The sequence below is a fragment of the Arvicanthis niloticus genome, chromosome X (assembly GCF_011762505.2).
Source record: "Arvicanthis niloticus isolate mArvNil1 chromosome X, mArvNil1.pat.X, whole genome shotgun sequence".
Lineage (NCBI taxonomy): Eukaryota > Metazoa > Chordata > Mammalia > Rodentia > Muridae > Arvicanthis > Arvicanthis niloticus.
Window position 1 is genome coordinate 41,278,216 of NC_047679.1, and position 16,939 is coordinate 41,295,154.

Genomic DNA, 16,939 nt, shown 5'->3' on the forward strand with positions numbered 1-16,939 from the left:
GTTCCCCGAAACCGTCATTGGACCTGGCAGGAAGAAGGGGCGCACGCGGTTCTACCTTGCATTGCACTGCTAAGTGCCAAAAGGTCAACTTTCTGCCTGATTTCTTCCGAGGATTCCAACTGACATTTCACTCGCTGTGTTTTCTCCTGTGCTTATTCCATGCTGCAGGACTTGGAGAAATAAAGAAACACGAACAATTAAAGCCTAGAAAGTCAAGAAATTGACTGAGAAAAGAAAGAGGGGCTTGAGGGTTTGAGGTTTTCTATGTATTATTATTATTATTATTATTATTATTATTATTATTATTATTATTATTATTTGTTTGTTGGGCTTCTTTTGAGGTTCAGTTCGAAGTCATTTCAGGGTGCCTTTTCTGTTTCTCTGGGTGTCTGCTATTCCTTAAGCAAAGTTTGTGATTCCTAATTTGATCACAATGGAAAGGGCAAGACACTGCTTATCTCTGTTAAATGTGAAGTTAAGTTTGAAACTTAAATTGAATGGGGTTTAATTGTCTAAGGGAGCCATAGTATTAATTATAAAACGCTTTAATCTTAAGGGGAAAATCCACCTTCTGGTTTAAGTCAAAGTAAGGTCTTTAAGTGAAATCAACATTGTTTCTTTAACAAATGTTCTTCCTGGTTCCTGAGTTAACTCCCCCTGTCTGTCCTTGTTACCCCATCCTCGAGTGTGTGTGTGTGTGTGTGTGTGTGTGTGTGTGTATGCCTAGATATTTTTATTTCCTTGTTTCAAACCCGGGGAGGATACCCTTGCTCTTAAGAAGCGAGAGGGGCAAAAGAAACAACATGGCTATATGAAAGGTTTCTGACCCTTGAGCACTGTGGAATTGGTTTCAGTCGTCATTGTTTGATAATGCATTGGCCATGACCCTGAAATGAAATTGCCTTGGCCAAAGTTGAGGGTGGGTGGGAGGTAAGCCTTGAAAAACAAATAGAACTGGGGGACAAGTAACAGCTGGAACAGCCACCAAGGCCATCATCTTTGCCCTGAGTTCACCCAAATAGAATGAAATGTTAACTATCTCTGAGAACAAGAAATGGGAACAAGAATCGGATTGCTGATGCTTAGATTGACACATAGCCACTGAAGTCCCTTCCCCACAGTAGCAGAAACTTCTAAATATATTTTCCCATCCCCACCCTGCCAGTATTCCAGCAGTACTAGCCAAGTTCAACAATTCAGCATGCAAATGCCAAGGTTCCTCTAGAAAGAGTCTGATTCCCAGATTAAATGGAAATCTGTCTGTGCATGTGTGCATGTGTTTGTGTGTGTGTGTTCCAGATCATATATGAAACTAAACCCTAATCCCCTGTAAAATGCAAGAGAAGGCTACTTCTTTTTTTATATATATATATTGGTGCATAGTGATTAGTTTAGCCCTGGGGAAATAGTGGAAAGAATATATATTTTCAGTACCAAATAACAGTGGTTGCAAAAAAGAAATCTTCCTTTAATTAGGCAACTGCCACTTCCTCAGTGAATGCTTTAGATATTTGCTACTTTTATGTGCCTAATGTTTGTTTTTAAGAAACTACAAAAGCAATTCCAATAAGTCTGATTATTGTAGCACTGACAGCAGGAACAGCTCTGAGGCAGTTATAATAACCTTGCACACTACTTGAAACTAAAAAAGGTGAAAGGAAATTTAAATTCTATGGTAGGAAATTAGGTCAACCCCGTGCTCAGTATAGTAATGCTTTAATTTCTGATTATTGACAAGTAGGTGTTGTTAGGATCTTTTGTGACAGCCAGTGATTTACTATTTTAATTTACATCATGGTAACAAATAAAAAGAAAAGAGATTATTTGTGGTTTGCACACATAAAGGAGGGGGTGGACCTCGGTTCGGAGATTACTCAGAGAGGTGTAGCTGATGCCAGGCTTTGGAATCTGCGGGACCAGAATCAATAGCATGTTTTAAAGATTTGAAGGTTTTCAGGATTGCCGGTGTAGTCAGTGTCAGTGTTAATGTATGTAAAGACTTCTGGTCTATATTGACCATCATTGTTCTCAGGAAGGCTGAACAAAGATGTACCTAGTAACTTGTGAACTATATGGAAAGTGTTTTCTTGATGTGTAAAGTGTGCAGCCTATTTTTCTATAGTATCCGTATATATTCAGGTAGATGAAAATTTTCAGTTTTATTTTTTTGGAGTCAGTCACAGAGTAACAAATGCGATTGTAAAATCCAAACTGATCACGTATCCCCTCCAATCAGTGTACCCTTCAAGACAGAATATAGATAGATGTGAGCTAGGTACATCTGTGCTTCTCAATGTCTTCCTGTCTTTTGAGAGGTTTAGTGTGCTCCTGTAGGGCTTTGATTTCACTCCAGGTACAACATTCCCACATGGAGTGGACTATTTGGTTCTTATCCTCCAATTTGATGTTCATTCGCCTGTGTTGCCAAGCATCGTAGTGTTAAATGATGAAAAGATGATCTTTCTGATTTCGAGGATCAGGCACACCCTTTATTCTTCTCTTCTTTCCACTTCCTTCTCTTAGTGCTGCTTTGCATGGAAGTGAAGCTAAGACTGCAAAGGTGAAATCTAAGTCTGCTTTTCTGGTTACTTTGTACTGCTTGAAAAGGAGAGGTGTGTGTGTGTGTCAAAGGGGAGGAAGATAAAAGAAGGTTGATTCAGGGAATTATTTGAGTAGTTCTTTTACCCACTTTATTCAGATACCCTCGAATCCCAGATAATTGGGAGAATAACATTTATCAAACAAGTCAGGGCAAAGGGTGCCATGGGCTGGCAGCTTCTTCTGTTATCTCACAATGGAAATGCTGATTTTGTTGAGGACCGATGAATTAAGCTATAATTTTTAATACCTATGTCATAATTTTTAATCTGCTCAATAAGTCCGATTAAAAGGCTAGACATGTCGGTATGTTGATAAACACGAGCTTTCTCTCTGTGTTTTGTTTTGTCTTTTGGACATGGGGCATGGGGAACTACATCAAGTTCCTGGTGGCTTTCTGTGGAATTCTGCTGGAAATTGTATGCACATTTCTCATTCCTTTGAAAATTCTGTTTCAACTTTATTTCATTGCTCTGATTCTCGTATTTGAATCAGTTTCAGATGGATGCTTTTCAGAGTGCTTGTGTGTCCCTGCTGCCTGGCCAGGTTTATCAGCTTAGCCAAACAGTTTCCTGCAGATCCATTAAAGATGTTATAGTTGATGCAATGTTCTGGAGATGGGATGTAGCTATTGCACTGTGTGTCTAATAAGGGCCATATGGGTGGACATGTCTATCCTCCCCCCCCTTCTCTTACTGGTGCTCACATTTAGATGGGCTTTGGAAAGGGAGGAAGCTGGAATTCAGGATGGAGCCCTTGTATATGGAACTGGAAGGCACAGTCACTTTTTGAGCTACAAATCACTGGAGAACAAGCAACACTTTTTCCATGAAGCTGCAAGCTGCAGCCTCCTTTTGCTGTGCATATAAAGTACTAGTCCCGCCCACCCCTTCTCTACATTATAAAGCAGCTTGGTCATGGTCTTTCCCAAACCTTCCTAAAGTGGCTGCTTTCCCTCCTTACTCCCCATGACTTCCATGGCATTCCATGATACTCATCAGCTGATGATCCTGATTGACACTCTTCAAATGTGAATTTTCTCTGCAGAAAAGCAAAACATAAATGAACAAATTTGGGAGTGAGACAGCGATTTACAAGCATTTTCTTGCAAACTGTTTTCAGTAGCCTCCCCAGCTCAATTACCAAACTGTAAATATCACGGGGAGAATGGTCTTTTGAGGTGGTGCTGTTTTGCCAATTTTCATATGTCTCTGATATTTATGATTATATTTATCAAACTACTTGAAATGTTTCCCCCTTTTGACTTCTTTTTAACCAAATGCATGGCAGGTATAGTTTTTGTTCTATGGGAAGTATCATTCTTAATCTTCCAAGTCTATATTGTAATAGATGATAACTTGGGGACCACATGATAGCAAAATGAGTATGAATTCAGATGCATCAGTTCTCAATGTCACTTAATCCTTTGTCATTTTACCAGGTGAGTACACTTGCATCAAATTACACTACCTCTGGGCTGTAAAGCCCTAAAATTCAAATACTATGTTGAGTCCATTTGACATTATTGCTTCCCCAAATCCCTCTTTTTTGTGTGGGGACCTCTGTACTTTCTGGTCCTGTTGACATGCCCATATTTAAGCTCTTTCTCCCCTCCTGGGTCCCCACATGTCCCATTAAAAGATTATAAATAGGCTCAGCATATGAATGCTGAAATATTGTTCCAAGCTGCATTTTATTCTATAAAAGCTCACCATGTAATCTCTGAAAACAGGAAATATGATGCTATGGTGGTTTAGGTAGATGGGCCAAAGTAAGGAAAAGTATATGTAGTTATCTCTCCTGGGTTTGTTCATGTGATTGAATGAGGAACAAAGGTGTTTTGTTCCTTTTGTGGTAGGAGTTAATAGCAGGCCACCACACTTTAAGAAATAGAGAAGTGTGACTATTTCATTCAGGTCTAAGAAAATGTATGAAGAAGCAGGCTGGTGACCAGAGTAGTGAGTTTAAAAGACATTCTAACAGTAGTGGGTGGGAGGGAGGATGATGGCATATATTAGTGGGGTTCTGGATATGCCTTAAACTGCTCACAAATATGAAGTGTGGCTGTGGAAAAGAAAGAATAATGGAACAGGGGCCAAGGAAACAGATGAGGAACTAGGTGATTTGTAATTATGTAACTGACACACCTGAATGACAACTGTCATTTTCCTTTCTCTATGTTTTACAGTGTAGAACTGAGGCAATCCTGACCTTTGTTTACTGATTATATAACAAGGTCAATGTCAATTTTGTCAAAAAGAGTAGTGATTCAATGTGTGGGCGTGAAAAAGAAACAAATTCTAGAACTAATCGAGTTAGTAGTGCTTTTCCCTTGGAAAACAAAGGAGCCATTTTAGTTTGCAAGATAGTCTGAATGACTCTATGAAAGTCCTTAGAAGTAGCCATGGGAAGTAAAACGATTTGTCTTTGCTGTTGATCATTGTAGGTTCTAAAGTCTGTTTTTATCTTTTGTGTTTTAGCCACGAGACCCAAACAACTTGTTGGGACCACCCCAAAATGACAGAGCTCTACCAGTCTTTAGGTAAGGACATGGCTATGTTTCCTTCAGGTTAAATGTCAGCTGACTTGAAGTCTGATTTGCAGTGTGCCAGCCATTTGTTTGGGGAATATATTAGGAGACTGCTTTAAGGGTGAGCAGCTGCACTCTTCTCTTTACAGTTGACAAGAAGACATTCTCATCTGAAAAAAAAAAAAAAACTTCACAATTTCACTGTTTCTTGAAATTTCAGTATACCTAAAGGTCTATATGGTTTTATTTACTGCACCATAAGAGAACTGTTTCTTTTGTTTTTTTTCTTCCTTGTGAAACCCAAGGGATAACTTTTGCTAAGGCACAGATGTTGTGTAAAATGATTTTCTGCCCCCTTTCCAGTGCTCAGAATGCCGATGATTTATCAGGTCACCAGTCTGATCACTTAGATACTTTTTCTACATTAATTTGCAGGTGTTTATGTGAAAGCCAGACAGGTTTTTATCCTTTTATAATTTGGAATTTTTAAAAGATTTTTTATTATTACTATTTATTTTACATGTATGGGTGTTTTTTTCTTAATATATCTCTATACACCATGTTACTAGAACAGACCAGAAGGAGTCATCTGATCTGCAACTGAAGTTACAAACATTTTGTGAGCCACCTTGTGGGTGCTGGGAATAAAACCAGGGTCCTCTGAACAAGCAGGCAGTGCTCATACATGCTGAACCTTCTCTTCTGCCCTAATTTGGGTTGTTTTGGGGATTAATCTGAATTCTCTGATGTTGCTAGCTTTTTAGTTATTGTTTTACTTAAATAGTCATGCATTCTTTTATTTCTGAATTTATTTAAAATTATAAACTAATAATCCATAATGTATAAAGTTAATGTATACTGTATACTGGGTATAATGGTTGGTGCACACCTTTTATTCCAGCACTTGGAAGGCAGACAGGCAGGAAACTGAGCGGGAGATATAGCATGCTCCAGGCTAGCCAAGGAAACATAGTGAGACCGCTTGTCTTAGTAAACAAATCAAGCACACAGAAAGCCTACAAAGTATAATAACGAAGTAAATGTGATAAAGCCCATGGGAATCAAGAGTGTTTTACATACTTTTTTACACACAAACTGTCTGTGTATAGGCATGCAAGGTTGTATGGGTGTGGCATGGGACAGTCACATCTATGAATTGTCTGCCATAGTTCTCTTTGGATGATGAACTGCAGGTCTAGAGGCATTAAGAAACACAAGAGGACTCATTAGCTACAAAATAAAACTACAAAACAATCTTAAAAAGAATTTTGCTGGGCTTGGTGGAGCACATCTTTTAAGCCTAGTACTCAGAGGCAGGCAGATCTCTGTGTATTAAAAGCCAGCCTAGTCTACATAGTGAGTTCCAGGCCAGCCGGAGCTAGTTAATGAGACCCTGTCTCAAAAAAAAAAAAAAAAAAAAAAATTGTAAGTGATAATTTCTTCCAGAAAGTCTGGAAAAATGTAAGTAAAAAGCATGACAAGAAAAAAAGGCAGCTGTAATTCTACTAGCCAGACATATCCAAAAATTTTCAAGTAATATTATGTCATTTCAGTGTAGCTATGTTTAGAAATTAAAAATAAATAAATACAATTAAGATCAGTTAACCTTTAAGCACTACATTTTCAGGCACATAACTGATCTCAGCTTCTAATCTGGGAATTTTTTGTACCGCCTGTAGAAAACCTGAATGTCACATGTAGTTTACAGAGCACACTTATAACTCTACTCTAGTCTCCATGATCTCTAGTTGTATTATTGTAATTTACTTGAAAAAAAAACCTATTAAACAATTAACATGCTGGCCTTTTTAAGTTCAAAAATAGAGATAAACTTTAAAAATCCCCAATCATTTATTAATTGCTTCTTAGAATTAAGTGTTCAATAGGCTAGTTAGTTAGTGCCTTCAAATTTTCCTTCTTAAAACAAGTTCATTAGACTGGACATGAAGCTTAGTAGCAGAGCTCTTCAATATTACCTCTGAAGCCTGTTGTTTTATCCCCACCAAACAACAAATACGCATACACTTCTTATTTTTAAATGAGTGATTCACTGTTAAGAATCTGGTTTTTTATGTAAAAGTAACATACTGTGACCGTATTTCTATGTGATTCTATATTCTTTTCTATCACTTTATTCTGTAATGAGACACTACAAACATGATTGACAAACTATAGACTCATTATATAGATTTTTGCATAGATATTTTCATTTTTTTATAAGAACCGTATACACATGTAATACTATTTTAGTGTTTTCTCAGTAGTTTGAATAGTTTTTATTTGATTTTGTAATCTGGCATATAGCTTATAACCTTGGACTAATCATTCCACATTTGGAGCGCAGTAGCATTTTATAGTTGCAGGGAATTTTACATCATATGTATTGTAAACTTTCTTTTATTAAATCAACTTTATCGAGGTGCTATTTGCATATGATAAAATGCAGCTATATAACTCTGTATTCTATTCCAAATCCCTGAGAAAGTCTGTTTCAGTAACAAACATCCTACAAAAGAACTAAGGGTTGACATTTGTTTTTCAGCTTTCAGAGCAAATATTTCCAAGGTCATTTTGTGGTGGTGGTGGTTGTTGCAATAAAGTATTTCTTTATCTGAATGTTTGCTCATCAAATAACATCTTCCATTTATTGAGGGACTACACGTCTATGTCTTACCCATGTCACATGCTAGCAAATTACTTCCCATGTTAGGTGGGATGAACTCACATTTCTCAAAACAATGAATTGAATTCAGGTACATAGAGGCAATCATCAGGATTGCACAAATGTTTGGAGTATATTATCAATTGATCAAGGTGGTAGTTAGTTCCTTGATCTCCTTGGTATTATTCTCTCAGTAAAGTCTATCCATATTGGATATATATATATAATATATATATATATATATATATATATATATATAATAGATATATTATTACACATATTATAAATGCACCCACTTTACGGTTATATCTAAGGATGGATTAATTACATAAATGACAGCTTTTGAACAAATTATACTGTTCCTGAAAATGATACAATAAATTCCTAGGCTACAGGTTCTCCTTTTACCTATGGAATGATCAGTTTCATTTTTTATGCCTTCAGCTCTGGTGGTGTCTTATAGAATTAATGCCAAAATTGCTCTTACTCTGCTCACAGATTATATTCTGCCTTTGAAATAGAAGGAGAACACACTGAAAAGAAGTCTTTGGTTTTAACTTTTCATTTACTGGGTTCTATTTTTCCTTCTTCAAGAGATAACCCTTTAGGTTTGAGTTGTTGCTTTGAACTGGATAAAATGGTTCAAAGTCTTCAGATGTACTCAGTTCATGAAAGGAAGAATGGTTGTGTAGTCTGGTGCATCATGTTTTAGACCATGTCTAGCCTTCTCTCTTGATAAAGCCTGAACATAGAGTATATCTATGGTGACATATTGAAAGTACTGTCTTTACCCTCCCTGTACTCCCATTCCAAATATCTTCCAGTGTTACATGTTCCTAAATATACACACGTCTAAGGAAGTTTCCATCTTCTAATTTGTTCACAGTCCCAAGCAACCTGTTCAACATGCATCTATGTTCTCTGTGTCACCATTAAGAGTTGAGTTATTTCCCCTACTTTGGATCTAAGCAGCATGATAGTGGATTTTGTAAGGGCTGGAAACTTGCACATAAACCAGCACATCAATTATGATAGCACATCAATTATGAAAGTAGCACATCAATTATGAAAGGTAAAATGTTACTTCAGATACTAATATTAGACACCTCTAGTCAATAGATTTTTAGGTATTTCCTTTTTTTTTTCTTCTTCATTTTCTACAATGAACATGTTATTTATACAATTAGCAATTTTTTTTTTTTTTTGGTTTTTCAAGACAGGGTTTCTCTGTGTAGCCCTGGCTGTCCTGGAACTCACTCTGTAGACCAGGCTGGCCTCGAACTTAGAAATCCACCTGCCTCTGCCTCCCAAGTGCTGGGATTAAAGGCGTGCGCCACCACCACGTGGCAGCAAATATGTTTTAACATTGATGTATCCATCTCATTCTTTAGTGTCCCTGGAGCTATAATGCCTTAAGCAATGAAAATCCATAATAGAAAAACAGAAGCAGCTATTTACATATACACACATATACACTCATTTTCAGAACACATACATAACACATAGAAATGCCTTATATCCTTACATATAGGTAATTTATGTGTAAACACTTGGATTCTTGCAGAATTAGTCAGGTAACTGTTACCTCAAGAGGATTACATCATGTATTTTAGTCTCTAAATATATTCAATCACACACACACAAAAGCAGGCTTAAACACTTTAGCGATAAAGGGACAAGAGATGCAGCACAACAGTAAAGTGCTTATCTCGAATACTCGAGGAGCTGTATTCTACCCCCAGTGCATGCATGTACAGCTGTTTTAGCACACATACACAAACATTATTTGTAAGATGTTGGGGATTTTACCCAGGGCCTTTTACATGCTAGGGAGGCACTTTCCCACTGAGTTATAGCCTCATCCTCTCCCAAGACTAACTTCCTTTAATTTAAAAGAAACATAAGACTAGTTTTATTTTACTCCTAACATATATAAAATGGCCTTTTGCCATGGGTTTTCAAGAAATGCTAGAAATATGAGTATTTTCCCTTGGTTTTAGGTTTTATAGAGAGAGAGAGATAAAAAATTTCCAAGTCACAAGAAAAAATATTGTCAGGTTCCCATGCATTCAAAAGAGTTATAATAAATAAATAATTTGAAGCACTGGTTGCTCTTGCTGAGGACCAGGTGCAGTTCCCAGGCTCCACAGGCAGCTTACACCTTTCTGGAACTCCAGTTCCAGGAATCTGATGCCCTCTTCTGGCTTCTAAGGGCATTGGACACGTGTAGTAGACATACATACAAGGAAAACGTTATTACACATAAAATAAAAATAATCTTTAAAAAAAGTAATAATTTAAATGTTTACAGTAACTGTTTGGCAGTCATTAGGACTTTGGAATTCCCGAAAAATTTTATACAACATTAATAATTCTGTAAATACATTCTCTTAGATTTTCACTAGGAAGAAATAAATAAGAACAACTTGGCATTAGTTTTTCTTTTAATTTTTAGCATTTATTTATCTGTACCCACATTAAGAATGCAGTCATAGTGGAGTCATTGAAATATAAAAGGGGAAAATGTCTTACATCTGCTTCATTTTTTTTTTGAGATGGTCTATTCATTCTGGTTTCTTACAAGTAGTCGTATGTTTCATCCATGAAGTGAATTCCATGTTTCTAATAGCATTTTTAGAAATGTAATGGGATGATTATTACAAAGCTCTGTGTGACTCCCAAACACATTTACAAATCAGTGGGAGTTCACTGGTAATATACTCTGCAGGTTAGTTTGAAATATAATTTCACTGATTTATATGCAGTGCAATTAAATGATTAAAGAGCTGTCCTTTTCTCAAAGTTGGCATTTCACTTAAGTTATCATTGAAATTTTAAGAAAGTATTTAAAAAGATTCTTATTCACCCATAGTATATCATTTTAAAATCTTTTTAACAATCCTGGTGTGGTGGTGCACACCTTTAATCCCAGGCCAATCCCTTAGTTTGAGGCCAGCTTGGTCTACAGAGTGAGTTCCAGAAACACCAGGGTAACACAGAGAAACTTGTCTCTAAATAAAAATGTGCATCTTAGTCGGCTTTATTTGTGGTACTTCATTTAAAAATAAATCTTTATGTGCTCCTGTACAATTCCTTTCCAAATTAGTAGTTTTGACATTAAAGATGCCATTAATTCTGAAGAATAATAGTGATATACACACAGAAGACTTGGATCAAAACGTAATAGGCAGAGAGGAACGCTTCAGAAAGTTAACTGATTATTCCATTTTATTAAGGTGTAGATAGGCTACATAGATGTTCTGATAGGATTTTTCCATTTATTTTCCTTCCTTGGATGTCTTTGTAACTAAGAGTGACTTTTTTTCTCCCTTCTTGAAATTCTAGAAGGATCTAGCATGTCTTATCTGTGGTTCAAGTTTTGAAACTCATGATCCAGCATGGTATTTACTTGAATGATAAAAAAAAAGTTGTCAGTTTTTAAAATTTAGACTTAACGAGTGTTTTAGGAATTCTCATCTTTATCTCTATGCCCTTTACCTTAAAGAAAATTCATTTCAAAGCAAGGTTTCTATTCTCACCTTTAGTTTTTCTCCTACTCTAACGCCTCAAACTAGCAAGGAAGTCTAGATTGAGATTCCATCTTGCCAATGACCCCAGACTGTTCTTTTCCTTGGTCTTAGTTTCCCATACATAATGATAGGCAGGGATCTAAATATTTGTTTTTCCTCTTAACTCCTGGCTAGAATTAGGCTTGATCTTGTGGATACAGTTGTCCCACCCCCAACTCCAATTACTTTGTCGTCACCAGCTTAGAAGATAGAGATAATGGGAAAATCATATTTATAATAATTATAATTAGATTTGTGTGGCACTATCTAGTGTATAAAGAGTCTTCAGAAATAACCTTGTTTCACCCTTGTACATCTGTGAATTAGATGGTCTGGGTTCTCTATCATTCTCAGTTTCAGTTCTCATGTCTTAGCAGCCCTTGAGTGTACTTACTCCTGCTTTTGATGTGAAAAATAATGTTATCACACCAGAGGATTGGGTAACTGTTTCCTCTCTTTATTTGGACTTGGGCAAGCAGAAGCCCAAGTTGATGGGCCATATTTGTAATGACATATGGATTGAAGAATCAAGTCCTGAACATATTTTATGGCTTCTTTCACTGTTCTCAAAGGAATATCCATTATGCGTAGCATGATTTATAAAACTGCTTTATCAGCATAATTAAGCTATGGAATCTCAAATGATACTCTTTATTCCATAGCTGACATAGTTAGCATAGGAGATTTACTCACATTTGCAAAATGGAATCTAGATGGTATTAACATGGTCTCCTTTTACCTCTGCAATCCTGCTTTAAAAAGGAAAACAGAAAATTTACCAGCCTCCTCATTAATTGGAAACAATTGATTTTTTTCCATTTGCAGAATAGAAATGTAACTTCAAAAATCAAAATTTATGGCATTTTAATGGAAATTTTTATTGGAGCATTTTTCTTGTTCAAATGACTTGATTTAAAGCCTCTAATTGAGGAGTATACATAAACATAGTTCTAATTTCCATTTCTCAAAGCCTGTATCCCAAGAAAAGTCACAAAGACTGTTTCTTAGACTTTGACTATTTTACAACTTAAAAGAACTACCAGATTTGAATTTTGTTGATTCATGTAAGAGGAACCTTAAGGTTACACCTGCAGCTGGGAGAAAAAAATGCTAGATGTGGGCAATTTTACGTAGCTGGGTTTGCAGATTATTTACTTTTTTTGCACATGGAGAAAGGGCATCTAAAAACGTGACTGCTCTTATTCAGACATTTCCAATATTTCTTTTTTCTTTTAAGGCACATGTCTGATTACCTTTATGTCTCTTGGGAGCAGCAATTTTGCTGAAAAGAGATTCAGAACAGTCAGAATACTCACATAAAGTAGATATTGAGTTTTAAAGTCCATCCCCTCTGTGGCGGTAATAAAATGACTTAAAATCCTCTGAAAGACTCTTATGACATAGGGAATGAATCATGAACTTGTTTATGAATTGGTGATCTAGTCTTTGACAGTGTTTCTGAATTTGCCATTCCACAGTCTTGACTTGGATAACTCCAGGGAGGTCCTTTTGCCCCTTAATAAAATGAAATTTGTTTAACTTGAGAAAATATTGTATATGAATTTGTGCTTATATGCATATCTGGATAGGTGCATGTACTCATATAGATTTACATATTTGCATATTTGTACTGTGTTCATTTCAATGCAAAGACAATCAATTGTATACTTCACTTTCTGGTCCTGTATAGAGTAGTCCTTACCTAACTAACAATGGTCATCATAACAATCCTATCTGTTCCTTAAAAATAATTTTTAAACTACATCTTATTTATTTGTGTATCTGTGTCCAAGTGCCTTTACCTGCTGAGCCATCTTTCCAGCCCATATATAGTTCTTGTAGGTAGTTCTACTGAACTTACTTGCAAGCACTCTAGGACATGTATAGCTCACCAACCAATTATAGCATCACTCAGTTACCTAGTTCCATGAGATGAGTTTATTGGGTTTGTATCTCATGACGATACACACTTGATATAAAAGATGCAAATTATATATTTTTTAAACTTTTATCCCTGTAAAGAGCTACATTTTGAGTAACAAATGTTCTCAGAACATTTAATTTTTGACAGTATAAACCTAGAATCAAATCATGTGACCTTCAGGCAAGACAGAGTAGTTAACCAAGCAAGAATACCTGAAAAAGATTACTGATGAGTTTTCATGTTCTGCCAACTAAGTCAAGTTCAGACAAGGTAACTTGGCATTTCTAGCAATCCTTAACAATTATTTTAGAAGAGGAAATATAGAAACCATCCTCTAATAGGATGAGGGCCAGGGATTAATTGTTGGAAACCCCATGCTTAGTTTAATGCTTTTCCCTCCCTTATAATTAAACTTGATGTGGTCTATCTAAATTTTGAGTTTGTTTTTTATCTACTGTATAAAATGTTGTGTGCATATTCGGTTTAGATTTAGGTACAATGTTTTGCAGCAGCAAAATAGTCTACGTTTTTTTTGAATCTGGAGGGATGTATATTTAAATTCTCGTCATTCTACAAGGTTTCTGTGGCCAAAGGAAGAAGCCACTAATAATTCTGAAACTCAGTTAGATAGACTCATACCTTAGGAAGAATTCCAGAGATTAAAGATAATATACATAGAATGATAAAATGTCTGATATAGGAACTGTTCATGGAGTTATAATTGCTATTAATAATGACAATGTTTAAAACAGACAAGATTCCACAGTAAAACTTTTAACTTACTGCAGATAACCTCAGCAATATCATAGGCATATATATCCAACTTTATAACTCTGTGTTCCTAACTATGGTCTTAAAAGTTGAAGTCAGGTATAGTAGCTCGCATCTGTAACCCTAGAACATGGGTAGCTGAGGCAAGAGGATCAGGAATTAGAGGGCACCTTGGTCTAAATAGGAGCACTATGTCCTAACATCATGCCCCAAAGCCTGATCCATAGCATAAATGCCTACTGATTAACTGATGGTGTTAGTTTTAGAGTTAGACCATGGATCTGGGAATAGCTGCAGAGATGGAATAAGACCAAAAGGAGCCTTGGATGTTCAAGGTTTTGATGCTAGATATGTTTTTGACTTGGACAGTGTCTAGTCTAAGTCCACTCAAAAAATGAAAATCACTCTAGTTATTTTTAATGAACAGATTTTCACGGGAAGAATTACTTAAGAATCTTAGAGCTATGAAGCCACAGGGACAGAGGTGCAGTGGTAAGAGCTAGTGTCATCAGAATTCTGACATCAGGACCATTTATCTGGATCCAGAATTATTGGAGAAGTTTATTCCTGGAAGCTACAGCTAGGAGACAGAACTACTGACAGATGTTTTGTGGAAATACAGCAAGGAAGGGAAGAATAAATAAACTAGCCTCTATCTCCACTGGCCCATGATTCCTGTTAGATAAAGTTACCTGGAAGCCAACTTCTCTTAATAAAGAGTAGAGCAGTGAAAAACTAGAGGGTAGATGTGAAATGAGCAAACAAATTATTGAAGGGCAGGAGCCCTTCATGCATGATGAACTAATCAATCATCTATGCCAATACATAGAGAATGAGAAAATAGAAAAGCATTTGTAGGACTTTCTGAGTTTGAGTTAGATAAGGTAGTATTAAAAAGGCATCCTGGATTGTAAAGAAACTGACCTGACAAAAGGAAAAAGGAGGGTAGCATTTAAAAACAAAGAATCAAACAAAAATCAAAACTAGTCAACAACAGAGCTCAGATATAAATGGTCATTCATAGATTTGGTTATAATGCTCGCTTTACTTATTGTTTTGGGGTTGTTCATTTGTTTATTTGTTTGCTTGTTTAATATCCAAAACTGTTCCTACTAAATAAAACAACAACAACAAAACCTTCTTTAAAAAATAGAAAGTCTTGCTCATCTTTGTCACCCATGCCCTGAACATAGTAGCCTCTGAATATGTAAGTGTTCTCTTTGAATGAACAAAGGTAAAAGATTTTGCTAGGAGACAATACACATACCATTCAAAGATGATAGAAAGAGATAGATGGTGGTTTCCTAAGGATGGTTATTAAGCTGGTAAGATGGAACTCTCTGGAGAGGTAGGAAAGTCTCTGCAGAATGAAGTTAAAGCCTCCTAGTAATAGACATAAGTAGTAAGTAATAAATTTTATGGACAATTTGATATCTTTGGGAAACCTAGTGATCTGCTATTCTGAAAATAATTTTGTCTAGTATCAACAACTAATTCATAATTAAGGTAAGTGAAGACCCTTGAAAAATGTATTGGTGTTGCTTTAAAATTTAAATGACAAAGAAAGGGGAGGCTGTATATAATTCGTTATACTCTTAGTATCATTTATTCATAGATTCTTTGCTTCAGTAAATGTTTAGGAGTGTGTCATTGTGAATCCTAAGCTCTGAGGCAACAGGCTGTAAACTTTAGGGAAAAGCAGACCTTTTGAAGGTGTTGAAATTTTCTCTGATTCTATTTTTCTCAAACTTTAAAATACATATCTGCATTCCTGAAATGTCAGAAGATCCATTTAAGTGTAAAAAGCAAATGAAAACACCTCATATCTTAGCACCAGAAATAACTATGATTTACATTTTAGAACACTGTTTCAAGTCTTTTTCTCCTGTACATTTTATACAGTTATTGGTGTTTATTATATTGTTGCCTAACTTTTTCAATAGTTAACATTTGCTTTCTCTTGTCTTTTTTAACATATATATTTATTTGTGTGTATGTATGTGCCACAGTGCACATATGGAGGTCAGAGAACAAAGAGTCAGTTCTTCCCTTTCATCATCTGGGTGTGGAGGATATAATACAGGGTAGTCAGGCTTGGTATCCTCTCCTCTGCTCTCCTCTCCTCTCCTCTCCTCTCCTCTCCTCTCCTCTCCTCTCCTCTCCTCTCCTCTCCTCTCCTCTCCTCTCCTCCCCTCCCCTCCCCTCCCCTCCCCTCCCCTCCCCTCCCCTCCCCTCTCTTCCCCTCCCCTCCCCTCCCCTCCCCTCCCCTCTCTTCCCCTCCCCTCCCCTCTCTTCCCCTCCCCTCTCTTCTTCTTTCCTTCTGTCCCTCTTTCTCCCCTTTCCCTCGCTCCCTCTCCTCTTTCTGTCTTTTTCCTTTTTTTTTTTTTTTTGAGACAGATCTCATTGTGCAGTGTTGGCTGGCTTAGAAGTTGCTGTATTGACCAAATTATCTTTGAATTTACAAACATACGTGTCTCTGCCTCCTAGGTGCTAAAATTAAAGGACTGCATCTTAACAACTTAGCATGTTATTTTTCCCATGTTGCTTAGTATTGGTTTTACCAATTTTATAGAAAATGTTGCCCAAGTTTTCAAAATTAATCTGTGACAAAGAAAACTGAAATTTCTATTGTTTTCTGTAGATAAATCTTTGAGATTTGGGAAATTTGTTAAAATCAGGCTTCTGAAAAGAAAGCCAAATAAAGTGTTGTGATGCCTTCTGTTTCCATCTTTCTTACAGGTAAATGATGTTATAGAAGAAAGCCATTACACTAAAAAATAGACAACCAGTTATCAGTAGGGCTGCCTTCTGATAATGTGTGTGTGTGTGTGTGTCCACCTGTGAGTGTGCTATATGGCACATAAAATGTGTAGATTTAGGTGAAC

The 16,939-nt window shown here is 36.4% G+C and overlaps 1 protein-coding gene across 16 annotated transcripts in view; it reads left to right on the plus strand.

The window, feature by feature from the left end:
- The window catches only part of Dmd (dystrophin), a 1,571,027-nt gene that overhangs the window by 1,418,913 nt on the left and 135,175 nt on the right, over positions 1-16,939 (plus strand). For all 16 annotated transcript variants that reach the window (XM_076918257.1, XM_076918249.1, XM_076918252.1 and 13 more), the window contains one exon: positions 5,079-5,140. In XM_076918257.1, coding sequence (XP_076774372.1) covers positions 5,079-5,140 — 62 coding nt within the window. The remainder of the gene's footprint in view (positions 1-5,078; positions 5,141-16,939) is intronic.